Source organism: Salvia splendens, chromosome 18 (assembly GCF_004379255.2).
Source record: "Salvia splendens isolate huo1 chromosome 18, SspV2, whole genome shotgun sequence".
In the NCBI taxonomy this organism is placed as follows: domain Eukaryota; kingdom Viridiplantae; phylum Streptophyta; class Magnoliopsida; order Lamiales; family Lamiaceae; genus Salvia; species Salvia splendens.
The window spans coordinates 6,620,017-6,643,325 of NC_056049.1; the positions used below are offsets into that span (position 1 = coordinate 6,620,017).

The 23,309-nt window shown below is 36.7% G+C and overlaps 1 protein-coding gene and 1 pseudogene across 1 annotated transcript; both read left to right on the top strand.

The window, feature by feature from the left end:
- Window positions 1-1,309: 1,309 nt before the first annotated feature.
- LOC121776648 (protein DETOXIFICATION 12-like) lies at window positions 1,310-3,874 on the top strand. Its single transcript, XM_042173836.1, has 7 exons — window positions 1,310-1,561; window positions 1,961-2,505; window positions 2,598-2,684; window positions 2,758-2,814; window positions 2,900-3,138; window positions 3,224-3,429; window positions 3,529-3,874. The coding sequence occupies exons 1-7, from the start codon at window positions 1,310-1,312 to the stop codon at window positions 3,625-3,627; spliced, it is 1,485 nt and encodes a 494-aa protein (XP_042029770.1). The 3' UTR covers window positions 3,628-3,874.
- A 5,271-nt stretch (window positions 3,875-9,145) lies between these two features.
- Window positions 9,146-14,920, top strand: LOC121776354 (annotated as a pseudogene).
- Window positions 14,921-23,309: the final 8,389 nt, after the last annotated feature.

Genomic DNA, 23,309 nt, shown 5'->3' on the forward strand with positions numbered 1-23,309 from the left:
TAAAAATTGAAAAATAAAAATAGTTTAACTAAAATATGTTGATGAGGGCATATGCCCCGATCTCCCCATATAAATCTGCCTTTGATTAGCATATTTTAATCAACACTTCAAATATAATGACGTTGCTTTAAAAGCAAAGCCGTGTTGCCGTTACGTTATCATATTACATTTGATTTGTTATATTAGTAAAGAGTTATAATTTAAATAAAAATTATTCATGTATTTGGATACCTATTGCCTGCCTCAAACTTAATTAAAAATTGATTTTACAACCTGTTTCGTCCAAAATTCTTATTTAATACAGTATCCACTGTTTCGAAATTATTGATGAAGTTTCACAAACTTAATGAGAGATTTCGTATTAAAACAGGATTAAAATATTTAATACGTTTAAAATTGTAATTTCTCATAATAATTAGTACTATATCACTATACGTCACAATGAATACTCGGATAGGGAAATTATACCTAGGCATGTTGAAAATGTTTTGTTAAAAATTTATATACGAAATTCAGAAAGTGGTGTCTCCAATATATAACTATTTTAATATGCAACTATAGTAAACATATGAGAGATAATATATACTACTATATGAGTATTTCAATCAGTTTCCTAAAAATATAAATTCTTTTTCTTTTAGTCTGTTTCCTAAAAATATAGTAAATCTCAATTTTAGTAAATAGACACCACAATCCACTAACTTTAATTCTAATATTTTTTCTCTTCCTCTACCTATTTTTTCTATTCCTCTCTATTTTTCCAATTTTACATAATAACTCGTGCCGTTTCCAAAGTCTTATTTTTAAGAAACGAAGAGAGTGCGTATTAATTTACTACTCCGTGTTTTCATTAATGTAGGAAATTTTATCTTAAAATTATTGAATCGTAATGTAACTTGTACATGTACTATATAATATCGTATAGCATAAAATATAATGTAACTTCCACAATCTGTAAAATAGCATAATGTATGTATATATAACATTTGAATCATTATCAATATACACGTATTCTGATTGGATTCACTTCAATTTGTTAACTAATCAAGATATTAAATTCATGTAGGGGAGAGAACCGATATAAATAAGCATAAACTAGTCAAATTAAAAAAATCTATATAAATAAGCTACAAAAAAACGCCTTTATATCAAATTATTTAAAAAAATATCCTAATAAAACCACTAAAAATGTAGCATCCTAATCATTTCAAGATAACGCCGAAACCTGATAGTATTTTCTCAACATATATTAACAGAAGAAATAAGTAGTTATTGTGAATATATTAGTACATGTTTGGGGTGTTACGTAATGAGGAGTCGCCAGAAAATGGAGGTGGAGACACTAGTGGCGAAGCGCAACGCCGCGGCGGCGAGGAAAATCGCATTCACGGCGGAGGTGAACCGTGTCAATTGGATCGCGCTGCCGATGATCGTCGTCACGGTATCGCAGTTTCTGCTGCGGGTTTCGCCTATGTTCATGCTCGGCCACGTCGACCAGCTCTCCCTCTCCAGCGCCTCCATCGCCACCTCTCTCTGCAACGTCACCGGATTCAGTGTCGTTGTAAGTTGTCATTTTCATTTTTATTTCAGATTGCGTCCACGTTTTCGCTCAATCGCCGAATACGATTAGGAAATTTGTGCGAAATTGACCTCGCTCTTATCAATCGTGTCGACGACCATTCAACCTAATTTGATTCCCATTAATAACTTTGTTATTTCTAAGATGTTGACAGTTTAGCTCATTCAATACTAAATAATTCTTCATTCAAAACCAGTATTAGGCAAAGATGTAAAATATTAGTATGATCACATCATCATCTAATCCTACTCAATCATGAGGTCAATTCAATCTATCGATCGTATTTTTCGTATCACACTTGCTAAGTCTCTGTACATAACATAGTTCCATAAATAGAATGTATTGCCTGATTGATATTTGAAAGTGTATTTTGGTATACAGTTTGGGATGGCTAGTGCTCTGGAAACTCTATGTGGGCAGGCATACGGTGCTAAGCAATACAAAAGAGTGGGAACGCTAACTTATGGTGCAATGTTATGGCTGTTTATGGTGTGCATAGTTCTCTCTCTCGTATTCATCTTGACCGAGAACCTGCTGCTTGTGATGGGCCAAGATCCTTCAATATCAGCTGCAGCAGGCAAGTTTGCCATCCAGCTCATCCCAACGCTCTTCCCCTATGCGTTTCTCCAGTGCATTGTTCGTTACCTGCAGATCCAGAGCTTGATTTTCCCCATGGTTTGGAGCTCATTAGCATCTCTCTGCTTCCAGCTACCTCTCTGTTGGGCTTTCATATTCAGATTCCATCTCGGAAACTCTGGAGCAGCTATCTCAATAGCCATATCCTCTTGGTTCAACGTTCTTCTCCTCGTGCTTTATGTCATGTATTCCCCTGCTTGCCAAGAAACACGAGCTCCGTTGTCATGGGATGTGCTTGTCACCATGAAGGACTTCTTTCACCTTGCTATACCATCTGCTGCCATGGTATGGTGAGTTTGAGTTCACTTTCTGTTTTAATGTTTTCCAAATTTGGATTTGTCTTAAATTTCGTAGCTTTGAATGATATCGTGTTTATACACAGTTTGGAATGGTGGTCTTTTGAGCTAATACTGTTGCTGTCAGGAGTGTTGCCAAATCCACAATTGGAGACATCAGTTCTTTCTATATGGTATTCTTTGATTGAATAACTCACTCTTTATATGTATATACATTTCTAAGTGTCTACTTTCCTTTGCTTGCAGCTTCACGATTTCGTATTTGCACTATCACGTCCCCTATTCTTTCGGCTCTGCTGCAAGGTCTACTCTCGATTTTGCATTACTATTAACTGCACAATGTCTTATGTTTTTGTGAATATTTAACTGTTTTCCTTGTGGAGTCCAGTACGCTGATCTCGAACGAGATGGGGGCAGGAAATCCGGACGCAGCCAGAGCCACTCTACATGCAGTGTTGGCTCTGTCGATCACAGAGTTCCTAGCAGCTGGATTCGCCATAGGGTCATCAGGCCGCGTGTTAGGATACGCATTTAGTGCGGATAAACAAGTAATCTCTTATGTCAAGAAAATGGCGCCTTTCCTTGGCATGTCTATTGTCATGGATGGCATACAGGCTGTTCTATCGGGTACACTTTATGTCGACACACTTGAAATTCTCCGATGAAACAGATTAATCGTTGATACCCAACACAGCGCTTAATATTTGTGCAGGTGTAGTCAGAGGCATCGGGTTGCAGCATATAGGGGCGTATGTGAATGCGGGAGCATATTATCTGGTGTGTATCCCAGTGGCTCTGTTATTTGGCTTTTTAGTACACCTGAAAGGAGTTGGCCTTTGGAGCGGACTCGTGGCAGGAGCAACGGTTCAATCTATCGCGCTCTCTCTTCTAACAGCGTCTACCAATTGGGAAAAGAAGGTGTTGTATTTGTATATATCAATCGACATGAAACTCTGTGTGTCCATATTTTGTGTTTTGATCATGCATAGTTAATGCTTTGATTTCTTCATTGTACAGGCAATTGAAGCACGGCAGAGGATCTTCTCGGAGGAATTTCCAGTTGAAAATGATGGCATATTGAAGCATGAAAAAGAAAAATTGGTGGAGAGATTGTGACATAAAGCATTGTTTTTGGAAGCAAATTAAATGTTTGCATATGTATAGTAGTCACACCACTTCGTTAGAGAAATCAGTGAAGGAAAAATTTGGATGATACTGAATCGTCATGGAGCACAACATGAAGCCGTGACGTGGACGTGGGGCTATTACTTTTTTTTAATTCTTTATTACTTTTATTTTTATTATTGATTTCAACTTACGTAACATTCAGCATAGCTCAGGTGGAATAATTTTTTTTACTCCATTCCTTGCATTAAACCTATTGTTGGGCCAAATATCTCATACCAAATTTATATAAAAGATTCAAAATCTATAGGAAACATTGGTGGATGAGAGTATATGCTTTTTTTAACACGACGATGAACACAAGAGACGACAAAAAAAAATAAATGTGATTGAGAAAATAAAACAATCTGGAGTGAAGCCGTGAAGCGAAGATCAACTAGTGAAGTTTCATCCCAGAAAATTAATTGGTGATAGAATAGGTGACTCGCTATATATATTTAAGTTGATTTATTTTTATTTCTCATTTTTATGCGAATCCTTTATATTTTTAAAATCTTAACAAGCTTTTATATGTTTACAAATAATGACCTGCCCCAAATCTTGTCTTCTTTCTAACAAAACTATCCTCAATTCCATTAGGAGTTGACTATGAAAGTTTTAATCACGATTTTTTTTGTCGTTAGTTTTAATTGTAAAATTTGAAATATAGGAAACTTGCTTTCAACCTTCTAAAAGTAAAGTTGAAAAATATGGTCAATTTCGTGATTAACATGATAATCATCATCTCCTACTTTATGAGGCGTTCGGTTTGCAAAATTGTATCCGAGATTAAATTTGTAGTGTGTTTGATTCATCAGATTCAATCTCAAAACCAATCTTAGATCGATAATCATGAGATAATTAGTCATAACTACCTCTATGACTAAAATAATCTCACAATTCAATCATAGATTATATCTTAATATTATTTTATTTTGGAAACCGAACACCACCTTATTAATCTTGACTATGTGCGAATTGTGATACACAAATTTAACTTATAAATTCTAATATCAGCCTTAAACAGAGAATGCAAGTGGAGTTCCATTAATCAACGTTGTTATACATAAGTATTTTACTTTTTCACCGTCTTCGAGATCGATTATTTTAAATACCTTTAGAAAAAGCCCAAGATTTAGTTGTTAAGTAAGATTTGGGATTTGATCTTCTCAAATCAAACTTTAGTAGTACGTCGGTTCAATCATATACTAACGTGAGCTGAGTGCTTTTCATTTTGAAAACATCCGAAGCATTGGCGACTGAATTCGTTTGATGTCGCTTGGGCCAAAGAACCATTTTTTTTTTCTTTTTCACCTAATCTGAATCATGAAATTGCAATTTCTAAGAAATAAATGTTCAATTATACACCATGACGAGGTTTTGCAAATCCTATTGAAGGCAAACAATATCTCATATTGGAGAATGAACAAGAGTTGTAAGCATATATAAAGGCTATCCAACTCCATTAGTATGAGGCCTTTTGGGGAGTACTCCAAGAGCAAAACCAGAGGGCTTTGCCCAAAGCGGACAATATCATATTAATGTGGAGTTCGGGTGTGCACCACCGATTTCTAACAGTGGTATCAGAGCCTTGGTTTAGGGCTTGGCCTGTGTGGCTCAGGGTTCGGTGGATCGCACTTGCAAGTTCTTCAATGTCTCTATGTGAGCTCGATCAAGACATATGGTGACCTGGTGACCTGTAACATGGGGTGGACATGTACTCTTAGTTTGGTGGTCTTGGTTTGAAGGGAGGATTGTGAGGGCAAACAATATTCCACATTGGAGAATGAACAAGAGTTGCAAGCATATATAATGGCTATCCCAACTCCATTAGTATGAGGCCTTTTGGGAAGTACCTCAAGAGTAAAACCGTGAGGACTTAGCTAAAAGCGGACAATATCATACTAATGTGGAGTTCGAGTGTGCATCAACGATCTCCAACACCTACAATAGAATAAGAAGAGCTGGGATGTAGGCGATCAGATGCTTTTCTGGCAATACTCCTGGATCAATAGTAGAATCGGTTAAACCCTACCTAGATAGTACATATGTCCCTAACATATGATATCATGATAGTAACTCCATTAGCATTTTCCTTCATACAACCACGTACAATGGCACGTGTGATCACTTTCTTATGGACATCATTTACTAAAGTAGACTAGTAGAGTCATATATATGTATCATAATATTCATAAATATCTATAGTGGGAGTGCGATGCATGTGAATATATACAAAGGAAGTTTTGTTGATGGCGAGTCATGTATTCAGATGGCTTAGTCATCAAATTGACAATCAGATTATTACTATATTTGAACATACATAGATTACTCTTGAACAACCTTTAATTTCTCGGTGATTTTTGTAATTTAAAAAGAGAGAGGAGTAATATAATTGAGCTACAAATTTTTATAAGCTAGTTTAAAACTATGTACTAGTCTATTTTATTGTCTTAATTATAAAATTAACATTTGAACTCTGTAATTTCAGATAATTGATCTTCAAATCTCTAAAAAATTAATAAAATTTTGATAAAGTTAATCGAGGGGTTAAATGCAAAATATGTACCGTTCCATGAAAAAACACAATTGACCATGGCAATACGTATGAGCGGTTTAAACATTTAAGAGAAAAATTATGTGACGTGGTTTGAGTTTATTGATTTTCCGCTGGATTCAACTTTATTTTCAATACATATGGTAATATCTTAATTTATAAAATCAATTATATATAGATTTATGATTTATTCTAATGGTCCTAACGAAATTCTAAAACAATATAATAAAGCAATTTTACGCATTGTAGAAATCTCAGTATCTTAACAAAAACATAGTTTAAAAAAAGGAAATTGATCTGAAAAATCATGAATTTTTATAAAAATTGGATATTTCCCCCATCAATTTTTAAAATTAGTCTTAAATACTAGAACTAAGTTTTTAATTGTGCATATTTCCCACACTAAAATCTACGATATAAATTTTACCTACGTGGAAAGCCAAAAACTACGTGTAATAGTTGGTGCTCCATCTTGTGGGAAAGATGAAACTAATGATGATATATATGTTCTAAAATTAGTTCGGCATTCCAGGTAAGCAAAATTGATGTCAAACTTTAGTGCAGGAAATACGCACTATTCGAAAAGTTGATAATTTTAAAACCACTTTTAAAAGTTATGGGAAATACCAGATTTTTGCAAAATTTCATGATTTTTGTAACCAATTTCCATTCAAAATATAGGTTTGAGAAATTATAGGACATATAAGCTGTGCAAATCTATTTTTTTGCAGTACACTATTATGTTAAATACATATACATATTCTTCATTAGCATTGGAGTTTGGCACATAAAAAAGTGACATTTGACACAAAATCGTAGAATTAAATGTAAGTCGTACTAGTACATTATACAAAAATTGATAAAATAGATAAAATGTAGTAAGTCGTAGTATCACCTATTGTGGGACGGGGGAGTACTGCTTATCATCACCGTTTCTTGAAACAAAAGCTGTAGCTGCTGCGCTGGAGGAGGAGGCGCCGCTGCTACACGGGCGAAGGCGCTGCGCGGGAGGTTTTCGTGGACGAGCTGAAGAAGGTGAGCTACATCGCCGCGCCAATGGTGGTGTCACCGTCTCTCAGATTCTGCCTCGCGTCGTCTCGATGATGATGGTCGGCCACCTCGGCGAGCTCGCCCTCTCCGGCGTCGCCGTTGCCACCTCCCTCGCCAACGTCATCTTGTGGGAGAGATGAAACTGATGATGATATATGTATGTTCTAAAATTAGTTTTGGAATTCCAGGTAGACAAAATTTATGCCGAATCGAAATACACGATTCGAAAAATTGGTAATTTTTAAAATCACTTTTAAAGGTTATAGGAAATACCAGATTTTTGCAAAATTTTATGATTTTTCTGACTAATTTCTCTTCGAAAATTATTTTGAGAAATTATAGGACATATAACCGTACAAATGTAATTTAAAAAGATTTGGCCGGGGTGGTAGGCGACGAATGTGTCGGGAGCGTCACTGACGGCGAGTTTGAGGAGGGGGAGCTCCTCGGCGCTGATGCATTTCTTGGTTTCAACTATTGTTAAAAATATTTGATTTTGAAGAAGATGAGAGTGTTGTGCTCTTGTTGTTTATTGAGGGTTTGATTTTTTATGTAATTTTTTTTAGAATAAAATTTTTTGTTTTTGAAATAATTCAAAAATCTAATTAAAATGCTTAATATCAGTCAAAGTCAGTTAAATAACCGTTGATTGTTACTTTTAGGCGGAGTCATCCAAAATGGACCGATTCCAACCAGAGTTCAAATGTGTAGGATACAATAATTCAAAACATAATGTCAAGGACTAAAATAATAAAAACACCATATATTTAAGAACAATTATAACATTTATCTCTCTTGTTAAATACATTGTTCATTAGCATGGGAGTATGGCACATCAAAAAGTGACGTTTGACACAAAATCGTAGAATTAAATGTAAGCAGTAGTATATTATACTACAAAAATAGATAAAATAGATGCTATTGTATGATGGAATTTAGGAAGTGTAGTTGGCTTCGGTGCAACGAACAGCATAGCAAACTAATCAAGTCATCAAAATTAGAATAGCATATCGCATTGCATTTTCCATATTTGTTTATGTGTAGTGCTCACTTTTACCAAACATGCATGCGTGGAGTAGTGAGGACACGTGTATTCCACATTCCTTCATTTCATTACAGATACTCACTTCAGATATAAATGCCATTATTTAAACTTTAAAATACAGTAGGGTAGGGGTAATATATTACTACTATTATTTTATATGTTAAATAGAAAATAATAAAAAATAAGGATAGTAGTAATATTTTATTTTTTTTAAAAATATTTTCACTTTGAATGGAATATCTTACAAATTTAAATGAAATATCGCATGATTTTTTATATTGAAATATTAAATTACAAAGTTTCAATTTTTTTTCAATAATCTCATGTATAAAATGCTGTCTATTAATATTGTCCAAAATGACATATTTTATTAAAATAAGTATTTCCTTATTTTCATAGTTTATTGAATATTGTCATTTTTCAACACCACCAAAAGATATTGATTACATAAATGAAACAATAGAAAATATTGAAATTTTATAATTTAATATTTCAATTAAAAAGATTATGTCTTAGATATTGATTACATAAATGAAACAATAGAAAAAGTTGAAATTTTATAATTTAATATTTCAATTAAAAGATTAATGAGACAGACCAAAATTTAATAAAATTTCATGATTTAAATAAATATAATCCCTAAAAAAATATGCTTACTTTGAATAGGATGTAGAGAATACTATTATCTCTATTATTTTATTTACTAAACACACAAAATAACTGAGATTTGTAATCTGTATAACATAAATTAGAATTGGCATTTAAAATTTATAAATAGCATGGCTGCGGCTTGATGATTTTGGACGGCTGTAGTTTTGTCCATATTGACAGACCAACGCCGCATTCACGACTTCTACTTATCACTCTTCACACTGCGATGGAAGAGGAGGAGGAGGCGCCGCTGCTACACGGCGGCGAAGGCGCTTCGCCTGCGCGGGAGGTTTTCGTGGACGAGCTGAAGAAGGTGAGCTACATCGCCGCTCCAATGGTGGTGGTCACCATCTCTCAGGTCCTGCCTCGCGTCGTCTCCATGATGATGGTCGGCCACCTCGGCGAGCTCGCCCTCTCCGGCGTCGCCGTCGCCACCTCCCTCGCCAACGTCACCGGCCTCAGCCCCCTGGTCAGACATTTTTTCTCTTCAATTCCTCATTTAATTTCACCTTTTTATACATTTAACATGCCTACTCATCATTGGATATAGTATCTTCAATTTGGGAATGTTTGATTTAGACCTCATATTTTTTTGCATTAATTGTTAATTTGGCTCCAATTCAAAATCATCAAACAAATAATTCTCTGTTGCTTTTGTCACGACCGCCCATACAAGGGTACCACAACGCGGCGATCGTGACCGACATGCATGGATAACAATTTAAAAAGAACATCTTGATTAACTTAAAGGAAGAAAACAACTTAGTTTAAAAATTTTTTTTTGAAAAGACATAAGGTAAATACTTTTAAAAAGGACAACGGGAAAAATTAGACTTAAGAAATACATCAACTAACTAAAGTTGAACAAATACTTAACTTAAATCTAGAAGAATAAAATTATAAAAAGACAACGTAAACACTAGTTTAAAACTCATCACCACCATACATGTTCACACACAAAACATAAAGGAAAGATTAAGTCTTGAGTCATAGTTCAAGTTATAGCAGCGGAAAATACGGTTCAAGGAGAGTCAAGGACGACGCCTATGTATGACGACACAACGCATCCTAAGTACTTAAGCCGGCTCAACATCCACCGCAACATCCCGCTCAACCTGCACATAAGAAAATAATATGCAGGGCTGAGTACTTGTTGTACTCAATGGGCTCATGCCGAAAACATTTTAATAATAGTTATGTCATCCATACCAGTGATCTCGAGTTTTATGTAGTAAGAAAATATCACGAGAAACACAAAAATATTCAAGTCTGTCCAGACAATTTATCTCCCCACTTTTCACATCAATCCATCAATCACATCACAGTGCGACGATAGTGTGGCCACACTATTCGCCCACGAGACCGGCCGACTTGCAAGGACGGCTCGCGATCCCACCAGTGTACACAGCCCGATAGGGTTTACAGCCATACTCGGACCCGAATTCGTTTCACAACACAGCCATATAGCCTAACGGAGTAAACTCATACGAACTAGGCATCAGGCACACAATCTCATAACAAAAACAACATGGCATGGCATAACAGTTAAACCACCCTTATATCTCCACATAATATTTTTCGGAAAAGTAAAGAGGTTTGAAAAGAAAGCCCACCTCGTTCGCTTAGCAATTCACAACCCAACTTAGCAACTCTCGATCCTCGAGTTCACGAATACACAACACCCTTGTCAACGACAACATAAGTCAGCCTCACACTTCAACATATTACTATGCATGTCCTATCGTCTCTCTCTCATCGTCTTTCTCAATCCCCCAACCCAACATACGTCAAAAAGGTGTAAAGACACACGTATCGCATTACAACTTATCACAAGTGCTTACACCATTTAGACACGTTCCTTGGACATACATGCATCATACAATACTTTTAAACTTGAAAATAAGAGTTATTTTAACAAGGCAGAAAACTGGTAGAACTGCGCGACCGTTTTGTAAAAATTACTATAAATTCACCCGACCTCAAAAGAAGCTAAATTTTGGTCACAATACAGAAGACACATTCAAGTTCGTTCATGAAGATTTTCACACCGAAATCACGTCATTTAGTCAGTCATATCACATATTAAACTCTCTGGTCGTAACATACAATTTCCGACAGTATTGCGCAGTTCCTTTGAAAAATTCACCATAAATTCATACGATGCCCAAAAAGGCTGAAAATTTAACACGACTCAGAAGACACTTCAAAATTTCATATAGTTCAAGAATAACATCAATCGGAGGTCATTTGGTCAGTCAAACAGAAAACGAAACATTCATGGCGAGAACTCACGTTTCTGGCAGATTTGTGCAGTCAACTTCAAAAATTTATTAAAAATTCATTTTTCGATAAAACAGGCTGAAATTCACACGAGACACAGAAAACACCTTGAAGTTTACTCAGTAAAAATTTGATAGCAAAATTCGTTCGTTTGATGGGTCAAATACAGATCATAAGTCACTGGTCGTGCATCACAGATTTCTGGTTCAAGTTCGAAAATAAGGTTTTTTAAACTTCCACAACACAACCACCGATTTTTCATGCTCGAAAACACATAATCATGCTTACACATTCCTCAAACACATATTTGCATACAAACTCATATTATTCACCCAATAAATCGATCCAACTCACATGATTTCAAACAACAACGCCAAAAACAACAAGTTCTTACGAAGCACACTTTCCCTCCCGTTAAAACTTGCGATCTATCGAACCTACACCCTCTACATGCATGTAGGACTCAAGAACATGGTCAAAACGGATAGGATGATAAGAAGTGAGCAATATACCTTCTTTGACACAAAACGAATCGGTAGAAACGATGGATGAAGCGATTCGTCGGAGACTCTCGAAAATAACTTCAACGGATTGCAAGAACACGAGTTGGATGGAAGATTTTTGGAGATGGGAGAGTGGGAGAAGAATGAAGCGTGTGAGAGAGGGAGAAGAGAGGGGGCAAAAATTTAGGGAGAGTGGGGGCTAGGGTTTGTTTAATTGCTATTTATTTGCTAGGTTTAATCCATGGGTAAATTAAATAAATAAATTATGGGGAATTAAAATATAGGCTAACAATTAAAAATCCCACAATTAAAAGAATAAAATAGGCTTGTGGGAGGTGAGGGAATTTCGAAAATTCCAGGTGCACAATAGGGAATTTATTTGGTATCTTCTTGGAGAATATATTCATAACTTAGGAATTAAATATAATGAATATAAGGGAACAAATAAATTAAATCTCCAAGTAGGAAATAATAGGGGTGGGGGCCGAAAATTCTTGGGTCATTGCACAAGGATATTATTTAAATCCCCAATTAAATAGAATGTGATTTAAATTTGGTAATTTCTTTATGGAAAAGGCTCCCATAAAATAGGTAACAATTATTTAAATTCCCACAAGGAAAAATATAAGTATAGGGGCGTGTGATATGGAGGAGAATAGAAGGAAAATATTCACACCCCAATTAATTAGACATAAGAATTTATTTGAATAAAAAAAAGGATTCCACAAAATAGGAAACAAATAAAATATTCTCCAAAATTTATTGGAGGGGGCCGAAAAATTAGGCTCAAATAGCCAAGGCAAAAATCCCAACTCTCTATTTATTTTGGGGTGAAGAAATAAAATATAACATGATTTAATTGGATTATATTCAAAAGAAGAGAGTCAATAAAGCACCAATTAAATCAAATGAAAAATAATCCAATCTCCTATTGGAGATTTTCGAAACTCCCAAGGATAAAAGGATGGAGTTCGAATTTCATGTAGTGTAATTTAAGGTCCATTGGTTTGGATTTAATTTGGAATAATGCCCCAAAATAATTAATTAAATCCACAAAAAAGAAGTACTATTTCAATAATTAGGGAGGGTCGAATTTTTCAATGAATTGACTTGAGAAAGAATAAATGCATGATCCTATTTATTATTTCCCCTCATTGGAAAAAAATAAAAACTCAAGCTCATCATTCACATTAACCACGACAGTTTATTTCACGCAACTCACTTAATCACATAGAAACAAAAGTTTCATAAATTCCAATAACGTATTAAAAGAGTCACAAAAGTTTGGGATGTTACATTTCTACTTGATCATCTCAAATAGATTGATCGCTTGAATTAGAAGATCGAGTTACCAGTTTATCATCAAGTTTTTAAGCTATTCAAGTGTTTGTTTCAACATAGTGGATACCAAAGTTTGAGCTATTGTAACTTGAATTAAGTTTTAAGCTATTTGGTGTCGAATTGATTTCGTGTTTGTAAACAGTTTGGGATGGCCAGTGCACTTGAAACCTTATGCGGGCAGGCCTTTGGAGCAGAGCAGTAAGAGAAGCTAGGACTTTACACCAATGCTTCAATTGTATGTCTTCTTCTAGTCTGTTTACCACTCTCTCTTTTGTGGATCTTTATGGAAAAATTGCAGATATATATCTGTCAAGATCCTTCGATTTCTCATGAAGCCGGCCATTACGCTATATGGCTTATCCCTGCGTTATTCGGTTATGCTATTCTCCAAGCACTGATCCGATACCTGCAAACGCAAAGTCTGATCGTTCCCATGGTTTGGAGCTCCATTGCAGCGCTGTTTTTCCATGTACCTGTTTGCTGGGCTTTAGTGTTCAAGGCCTAGGCACAGCAGGGGCAGCATTAGCGATCGGCTTATGTTATTGGTTCAATGTGATTTTACTTCTTTCGTATGTCAACTACTCTTCGACTTGCAAGAGAACCCGTGCACCATTTGATAAAAGCGTCTTGTCGGGTATGAGGGAGTTTTCGCGCTTTGCTGTCCCTTCCGCTGTCATGGTCTGGTAATAAAAACATTGGTTTTTTGTCTAGATTATCTTTATCTGATAGCATCTAACATGTTGAACATGGCAATCAATACAGCCTTGAATGGTGGTCTTGTGAAATTTTGGTATTGCTCTCTGGTCTTTTGCCTAATCCGCAACTTGAGACTTCGGTTCTTTCGTTATGGTACTGTTATCCATTCAACCTTCTAAAATAAACGAGTGAAAGTTGATTCGTCTAAATATATGATATATACTATCTCCTTTGATCTTTGCACAGCCTCATGATTGCTTCGTTGCACTACTTCATTCCGTATTCCGTTGGTGCAGCTGCAAGGTTAGCGCTTCGAATCTAACTGTGTGCAATTTTCACTGGTTTGCTGCACTATCTGACTGTACACTCATGCCTAACATTTTTTAGCACGAGAGTTTCAAACGAGGGCACGAGCTTCAGTTTATGCTGCAGGCTTTCTTTCAATAGCTGAGGCGATAGTTGCTTGCACATTTCTCCTCAGCCTGAGTAATATTGTGGGATACGCATTCAGTAACGAGAAAGAAGTTGTCGATTATCTCAGAGAGCTCGTTCCATTCATTTGCCTCTTGCTTGCAATGGACTGTATCCAAGCAGTGCTTTCAGGTTTGGCCTCAACTCCCCTGTTCTTGGCATTTTCTTCTCTTTCATATGGCGAAACTCAACGAGTACGATAAACATAGCCAAAATTACACACATACACATATTTGAGATGACCAATAACACTAGATTATGTGTTGCATTTACTAGGAGTGGCAAGAGGTTGTGGATGGCAGCATCTGGGTGCTTACGTGAATCTTGGAGCGTATTATCTGGTCGGACTACCTGCAGCGGTTACTCTGGGTTTCGTGTTTCATTGGCGGGGAAAGGGTCTATGGCTCGGGCTGAACATGGGATCGATAGTGCAATCAACGTTGTTATGCTTGGTGACATGTTCAACCAACTGGAGGAAACAGGTTTAGTACATTATATTTTCTCCTTTTACAATCTGTTTTTTGTCTGTTACAATATATCTGCACTTGATATTGAGCAACATTGCAGGCATCAATGGCTCGACAACGAATTTTCGAGGGCACGATAGCTCCAGATCATGAAAAGGTTTTGGCATGAAAATCTTGGACATTCTTATACCTCCAAACTAAATACTTTAAGATATATGGAAAGAAATTTTTAGGCATCGAGTTTCTATAAAAAGGGTGTCTAGATTGGCTATCAGTTTCCATTAGTTTTACTGAAAGATCGATTTTTAATTTCTGTATTTATATTCTTTTTTTAAATATTTTTATGTTATTCTTCAATTGTTCATGTATTGTTGATGAAAATCGACATTGATGTAAGATATAAAAGTCCATTTACCAACTTGCATCATCATCAGCAGCAATAGCAGCCCGGGACATATCGAAACTTTTATATTAATCTCTTTACTATTTATAAGATGGAATTTCATGTCACATTAATAAGAGCATCCACAACCGTGCTCTTGCCAGCGAGCACGGTTGTGGGCCCGGACCCACTTTTTCTGCCCGCTCTCTGGCAAGAGCACAACACCCACAATTGTGCTCTTCCGCAAGGACGAGCACAATTCAATTTAAAATTCAATTAAACAAAAACATTTTCATAATATTAAAATTCATTAAAAAACCTAAATAATATTACAAATGACAAATAAAATAAAAACGGCATAATTTAAATCCTAAAAGTTAAAAATTACATAATTAAAATACTAAAAATTAAAAATTACATAATTAGACTCCTCAAAATTAAAAATTACATAATTAAAATCCTAAAATTTGAGATTGAGGGAGTTGTTTGGTATAGTGTCATTTTTTGTGTTTGAAATGAAACTATTTATAGATGAAAGTATGAATTTTGGGGTAAAAATAATGAAAAAAATAAATTAAAAGTGTGGAAAAAATGGATATATTTTACTAGGAAGTGGGAAAATATTTTTTTTATTAATTTTGAATTTTTCAGATTTTTTCGATTTAAAAAAAAAATAATAAAAAAATGATAAATCAACGGGCCAATCAGAGCATGCCACGTCGACGCCTCGTGCTCTTGCCGCTGGCACGGACGTGCTCTTAGCTAAGAGCACGTCCGTGCCAGCGGCAAGAGCGCAGCGGCGGCGGAGCTCGTCCTTGCCAGCGGCACGGACGGACGGACGTCGTCCGTCCACCGTTGTGGATGCTCTAATAGTGAATGAATATAAAATGATATTATTAGATTTAATTACATCCTTCAAAAGCGAAATATATATATATATATATATATATATATATATATATATATATATATATATATATATATAACTGGAAATGAAGATGAAAACACTAATATTCACATGATAATGTTGGAAAGAAATCAAGTGAAGAAGGAAAGATTGACCAAGATCACATAAATTAGGGAATTAGTATAATTCTTGATTCTATGTCTAAGGTAAATCTTCCATGTATATATCTTCCTCAAGCAAGCCTATTAAAGGAGGCGTGCATATTGTAATCAAAGACACAAGTTGAATGAATACCAAATCAAACTTTCAACATGGTACTAGAGCAAAGGCTCAGAAAAATATCATCATAGCCTAAATACCTTTCCCGGTCAAGAAGGCGAGTGTTTCAACCTACATAGAAAGATGTCAGACAACGAGGAAGAAAAACCAAACATTGAAGATGAGTAAGAACGTTACTCTAGCCGTTAAACTCAACGGGACGAATTACCCCTTATGGAAACGGCTGATGAGGGTAGCGATTGTAGGGAGGCGGGCAAACCGATATATCACTGGTACCCCGCCGCCACCGGAACCTGGAATGCGAGGCTACTCAGATTGGGAGGAAGCCGACATGATCGTATTCTCGTGGATAATCGACAACGTCGAAACTGAAATCGTCATCAATTTTGCACACCATCAAACCGCAAAGGCCCTGTGGGAGAGCCTACAAACAACCTTCGAAAGCACCACAGATCCGTACCTACTGTACGATCCAGAAGAGAAGTCAGGTCGAATTGTACAAGGAGAGCAGAGGCTCGAGACGTACTGGCGACACCTTCATGGCATCTGGGTCGAGATCGATCAGTGCCAATACCAGTCGGTGGATTGCTGCGATAAAGGAATAAGCCAACTCCGAACTTACATGGGAACCCGACGATTGTTCAAATTCCTGACCGGACTGAACTCAAGGTATGACGGAATTCGGAGGGACATTCTGAAGGAAGTCCCGCTGCCCTCAGCCGAGACCACATACGACATGGTGAAAAGAGAGGCTACACGGCTCAAAATGATGCCGGCAACAGACTGCGATCAGCGACGACTCATCAGCTGCCCATAGTAAAAATGACCTTAAGGAGAGTGGGTGGATTTTTTATTGTGGGGCAACTGATACGATGTCCTATGATAAAAATGATTTTTCTGAATTTGATGGGGCAACCAAAAGTCATATACAAACTACTGATGGGGAATTGACTGTTGTGAGTGGGAGCGGAAGCATTGAAATTTCCCCGACTTTGAAACTCATAAATTGTCTCTATGTGCCCAAACTATCCCATAAACTCATGTATATTAGCCATGTGACGAAAGACTTAAACTGTACATTACTGATGCATCCAAAGTTCTGTGTATTACAGGATATCAAGCCGAAGAGGATTATTGGGCGTGGCACTGAGCGTCAACGCCTCTATTATGTGGATGAGATTGCTCAACAAGGTGGCACCGCGATGCTTGCTCACGGATCTGCAAATCGGGAAGCTTGGATGTGGCACCGCAGACTGGGGCATCCATCCATGGGTTATCTAAAATTATTTTTTCTGAAGTTTTCTCATGTTAAAGATATTACTTGTGAGTCTTGTGTTTTGGCAAAAAGCCACAGACAGTCTTTTAGATCAAATGATACTCGTGTCAAAACTATCTTTTCTTTGGTGCATGCTGATGTTTGGAGTCCAACTCCTATTTTGGGTGATCATGGCTTTAAGTATTTTCTTATTTTTGTGGATGATTGCACAAGATTAACATAGTTATATTTTCTAAAACATAAATCTGAAGTTTTTGAAAAATTTACTTAGTTTTTTACGATGATTCAGACACAGTTCCAAACTAATGTCAAAATCCTTAGATCTGATAATGGTAGAGAATTTGTTAACAAAGATATGACAGAGTTTTTTTAGGGAAATGAGTTAGTCCATCAAACTACTTGCCCTCACACTCCTGAACAAAATGGGGCAGCGGAACGGAAAAATAGGATAATCTTAGAAGTCACAAGATCCATTTTCTTTGACTCAAATGTTCCTAAGTTTCTCTGGCCCGAAGCCGTTGCTACTGCTGTTTACCTAATTAATAGGCTGCCTACTTTTATTAGGTATGAAAACCCCTGTTCAGATTCTCTTATCCTTGACTGATATTCCTGCACCTCCCACTCTTCCGCTCAAAATCTTTGGCTATTCAGTTTATGTACATGTACCGAAAACGAAAGAGGTAAATTTTCCGCATGTGCTTTAAAGTGTGTTTTCTTGGGGTATGGGGTAAATCAGAAAGGTTATCGGTGTTATCACTCGGGGTCTATAAAAGTTATAACAACCATGAATTGTAATTTTCTAGAAAGTGAATTTTTTTATTACACCCAACCTCGGGGTCAGGGGGGGAATGTTAGTCAGGGGGGAATGTTAGTCAGGGGGAGTGTGACATAATTCGACCCCTTAGTTTGCATGTGCCATACCCAAGCATCTCGCCGAGCCAGTCACGTCTGCTATAGAGCCTCCTCAACCGCCTACGCCCCAATCCAGTCCTCCTCCAGTGATATCTGAGGTAATTCCTAAAACTAGCTCAGATAATACAGTTGTTTCGACTGACAATTCGGGTGTAGATGAGAATGAGAACGCATCAATTGATGGTGATACTGGCCGATACATACTCCCTTCTAGGAGTACTCGTGGAATCTTGGCAAAGAGATACAGTCCTGAGAAGATTGGCAAGAAAAGTAGATACTCTATGGCGAACTTGGCTAAAGCAAATCTGACCGAGATGGCAAGGGCGTTCGAAGCAGCCCTCTATGAAGAAGAAGAGATCCCATACACGGCTGAGGAGGCCATGAAAATTGCCCACTGGAGAGAGGCAATGCTAGTGGAGATGCCGGCCTTAATGAAGAACAATACGTGGGAAGTATGTCTGAAACCTGATGGAGTTATAATTGTGGGATGCAGATGGGTCTTCACTATCAAACGAAGACCAGATGGGTCAATTGAAAGATACAAGGCGAGGCTAGTAGCAAAGGGGTACACTCAGACGCATGGGGTTGATTATGCTGAGACTTTTTCCCCTGTAGCGAAGATGAGTACTATTCGAGTGCTTCTCTCGATAGCAGCGGCCAAGGAGTGGCCAGTTCATCAGTTCGATGTGACGAATGCTTTTCTGCATGGGGAATTAAAAAACCAATCTATATGGAAGCACCTCCAGGATTTGCTGGGGAATTCGAAGGAGGGAAAATCTGCAAATTGAGACGGACACTGTACGTGCTGAAACAATCACCTAGAGCCTGGTTTGGGAGGTTTACAGAGGCGATGAAGAAGTATGGGTACATGCAAAGCAACTCTGTTCACCTAGAGCCTGGTTTGGGAGGTTTACGTCGATGATATGATCTTTACTGGCGATGATGAAGAAGAGATAGGGCAGTTAAGGAAGAATCTGTTTGCAGAATTTGAGATGAAGGACTTGGGACTGCTGAAGTACTTTTTGGATATAGAAGTATTGAGATCGAAAAAGTGAATCTTCATCAATCAGAGGAAGTATGTTCTTGATTTACTGAACGAAACAGGACTGTTGGACTGTAAGCCAGCCGACACCCCTATGGTCCAGAACGACGGTCTGCAGATAGTAGAAGGAGCTTAAAGCTACTCACCGCACAAGATATCAACGTCTAGTTGGGAAACTCATATACTTGTCCCACAGAAGACCCGACATAGCTTATGCAGTTGGAGTAGTAAGCCAGTTCATGCATGCACCTCAAGTAGCTCACTGGGAAGCAACGCTCAGGATTGTTCGATACCTGAAGGGAACGTGTCACGACCGCCCAAGGGATGACAAAAACGACAACTTACAAGGATAACAGTTTACGAAAACTCAATTAGCTTAAAGGAAGAAAAATATTTTAGTTTAAAAAGTCTAAGGTTATAATTTACTATTAATTAGAAACGACTTATGATAAATATATTTTTTTAGAAAGAAGCAGCGGAGAAAATAAATATTAAAAACCCAATTAACTTCTAAAGAACCATTTAGTTTAAATCACGTAAACACCATTTTAAAGTAACATTGCAAATACTCGGTTAAAAACCTAACACAACCATACATGCTCAACACAGTACGGAAAAAAGATTAAAGTCTTGAGACATAGTTCAAAATATAGCAGCGGAAATAAGGTTTAAAGAGAGTCGAGGAAAATGCCTATGTATGAAGACACAACGCATCCTAAGTTCTTAGGCCAACTCAACATCCTCCGCAACATCCCGCTCAACTTGCACATAAAGAAAAAGAATATGCAGGGCTGAGTACTTGTTGTGCTCAATGGGCTCATGCCGAAAACATTTTAATATAGTTATGTCATCCATACCAGTGATCTCAAGTTTTATATGTAGTAAGAAATATCACGAGAACACAAAAATATTTCAAGTCTGGCCAGACAATTTATCTCCTCACTTTTCACATCAATCCATCAATCACAATCATCATATCACAGTGCGACGAAAGTGTGGCCACACTATTCGCCCACGAGACCGGCCGACTAGCAAGGACGGCTCACGATCCCACCAGTGTACACAGCCTGATAGGGTTTACGGCCCTACTCAGACCCGAATTCGTTTCACAACACAACCATATAGCCTAACGGAGCAAGCTCAGACGAACTAGGCATCAGGCAACAATCTCACAAACAAAATAACATGGCATGACATAACAAGTTAAACCACCTTATAACACCACATCGTATTTTCGGAAAATAAAAAGGTTTGAAAAGAAAGCCCACCTCGATCGTTTAAACAACACAAAAACCAACTTATGGAAACTCTTGTTCCTCGAGCTCACGTATCCACAATCACCCTTGCCAAACCACAATACAAATCAGCCTTCCATCAATTCACATTATCATGCATGTCCTATCGTTCCTCTTATCATTCTCTTAAATTTACCCATCCCAACATTCATCAACATAAGAAAAACATGTCATAATATTTCTCAACGTGTCGCACATAATCACGTCATAGGATACCTTCCCAAATCATACATGCATCATATAAATCATTAAAACTTGGCAACAAGTAATATTTCCACATAACAACAAATCTGATAGAACTGCACGGTTGGTTTGTAAAATCACCCAAAAATCCATCCGACCTCATATGAAGCTAAAATTTGGTACACAGTAGACACCTTCAAGTTCATCCAGTTAAAAATTCTCACTCAAATCATGTCATTTGGTCAGTCAAAACATTAATGCAACTCTCTGGTCGGAACATAAAATTTTGGCAGCACTGCGCAGTCCATTTGAAAAATTCACCAAATATTCATCCGATGTCCAATGAGGCTGAAATTTTCACACAACTCAGAAGACACATCAAATTTCATCTAGTTCAAAATTTACATCAAAAAGAGGCCATTTGTTCGGTCAAATAGAAAACGAAACTTTCTGGGCGAGAAGACAAGTTTCTGGCAGAATTGCGCAATCGACTTCAAAAATTCATTACAAATTCATATTTCATCAACAAGGGCTGAAATTCACACAAAACACAGAAAACACCTTTAATATTACTCAGTTAAAATTTCGTGTCAAAATTCGATCGTTTGGTTAGTCAAAAGCACGTCGGAATCCACTGTCCGACATCACAGATTTCAGGCTTACGAATTTCGAAAATAGGGTTTCTTCCTCAATCATCCAAACATCAATTTTTTTTTCATGCTTATAACACACAATCATGCTTAAAAGTTTATCATAATCATGTTTGCACATAAACTCACATCGTTCACCAAAGATTCAAATCAAACTTCACATAAACTCATTCATAATCGCATATTCATCAAAGTTCTCATGCAAACACAAATTCCCACCGATTAAATTCGCGATCTATGATTCCTACACTCACTATATGCAGGGAGGGATCAAGAATAAGGTTTCAATGAAGGAGATGAGAAGAAAATCTTAGTTATACCTTCTTGAATCAAGAAAAACGAAAGGTAGAAACAAGCGTTGGCACGATTCGTCGGGAACTCTTGAAAATCCACTCCAATTGGTGCAAGAAACAATAGTGGAAGAAGTCTTTGGAGAGGATGAGAGTGAGGGAGAGGAGAGGCGTGAGAGAGAGAGGGAGAGAGAGTGGGCGGCTAGGGTTGGGGGAGAAAATGAGGCTTGTGTTTAGTTTAGGTGATTTTATAGCTCTAGGTTAATTCTAAAATTTAATTAATTGTGGGGGAATAAAATAGAGGTCAATAATTAAAATTCCCACAATTAAAAGAGGCATAATTTTCAAAAATTATGGCTGAGAATTTACAAGGAATTATTTGGTATTTACTTGGAGAGAAATAGATCCACAATTTAGGAAATAAAACATTGAATATTCCATAAACAAGGGAACAAAATAAATTAAATCTCTAAGTAGAAAAAATGAGGTAAGGGCCAAAATTTTAAGAGGAAATGCACAAGGAAATTATTTAAATCCTAAATTAAATAGAATAGGATTTAAATTTGATAATTTCTTTACAGGAAAAGGGCTCCCGTAAAATAGGTAACAAATAAATAAATTCTCACAAGGAAAAATAAGGCATAGGGGCGTGTGGTATAGGTGAGGAATAAAAGGAAATATTCACATCCCCAATTAATTAGACATAGGTATTGGTATGGTATTTAATTGAATAAAAAGGGATTCCACAAAAAAAAGGAAACAAATAAATTATCCTCAAAAAAATAGAGAAGGGGCCGAAAACAATTTAAATAGCCAAGGAATTATTTCAACTCTTTATTTCATTTGGGTGAAGAAATAAAATGTGACATGATTTAATTGAATTTAATTCAAAAGGAGGGAGTCAACAAGGCACCAATTAAATCAAAGAAAATAATTCATCCTCTATTTTAAATAGGGGATTTTCAAAACTCCCAAGGATGGTAGGCTAGAGTTCGAATTTCATGTAGTAATATTTAGGGATAATTTGATTTGGATTTAATTTGGATGAATATCCCAAAACAATTAATCAAATCCAAGAAAGAATAAAATTTTCAATAAATGGGAGCGGCCGACAATAGCCACTTTACTTGGCTAGAACTAAATGCATGATTTTATTTAAATTGATCCCCCACATAAAAAAATATAAAGCACTTCATTCCAAAACATCCATGACAATTTATTCCACATAATCAAACTCAATCCCGTAGCAACAATTTAATTCCATAAATGAAATTTCCAATCGACATATTAAAATAAAAGTTGTAAAAATTTGGGATGTTACAGAACGGCATGCCATGTAATTTTGTTCGAGAATCAT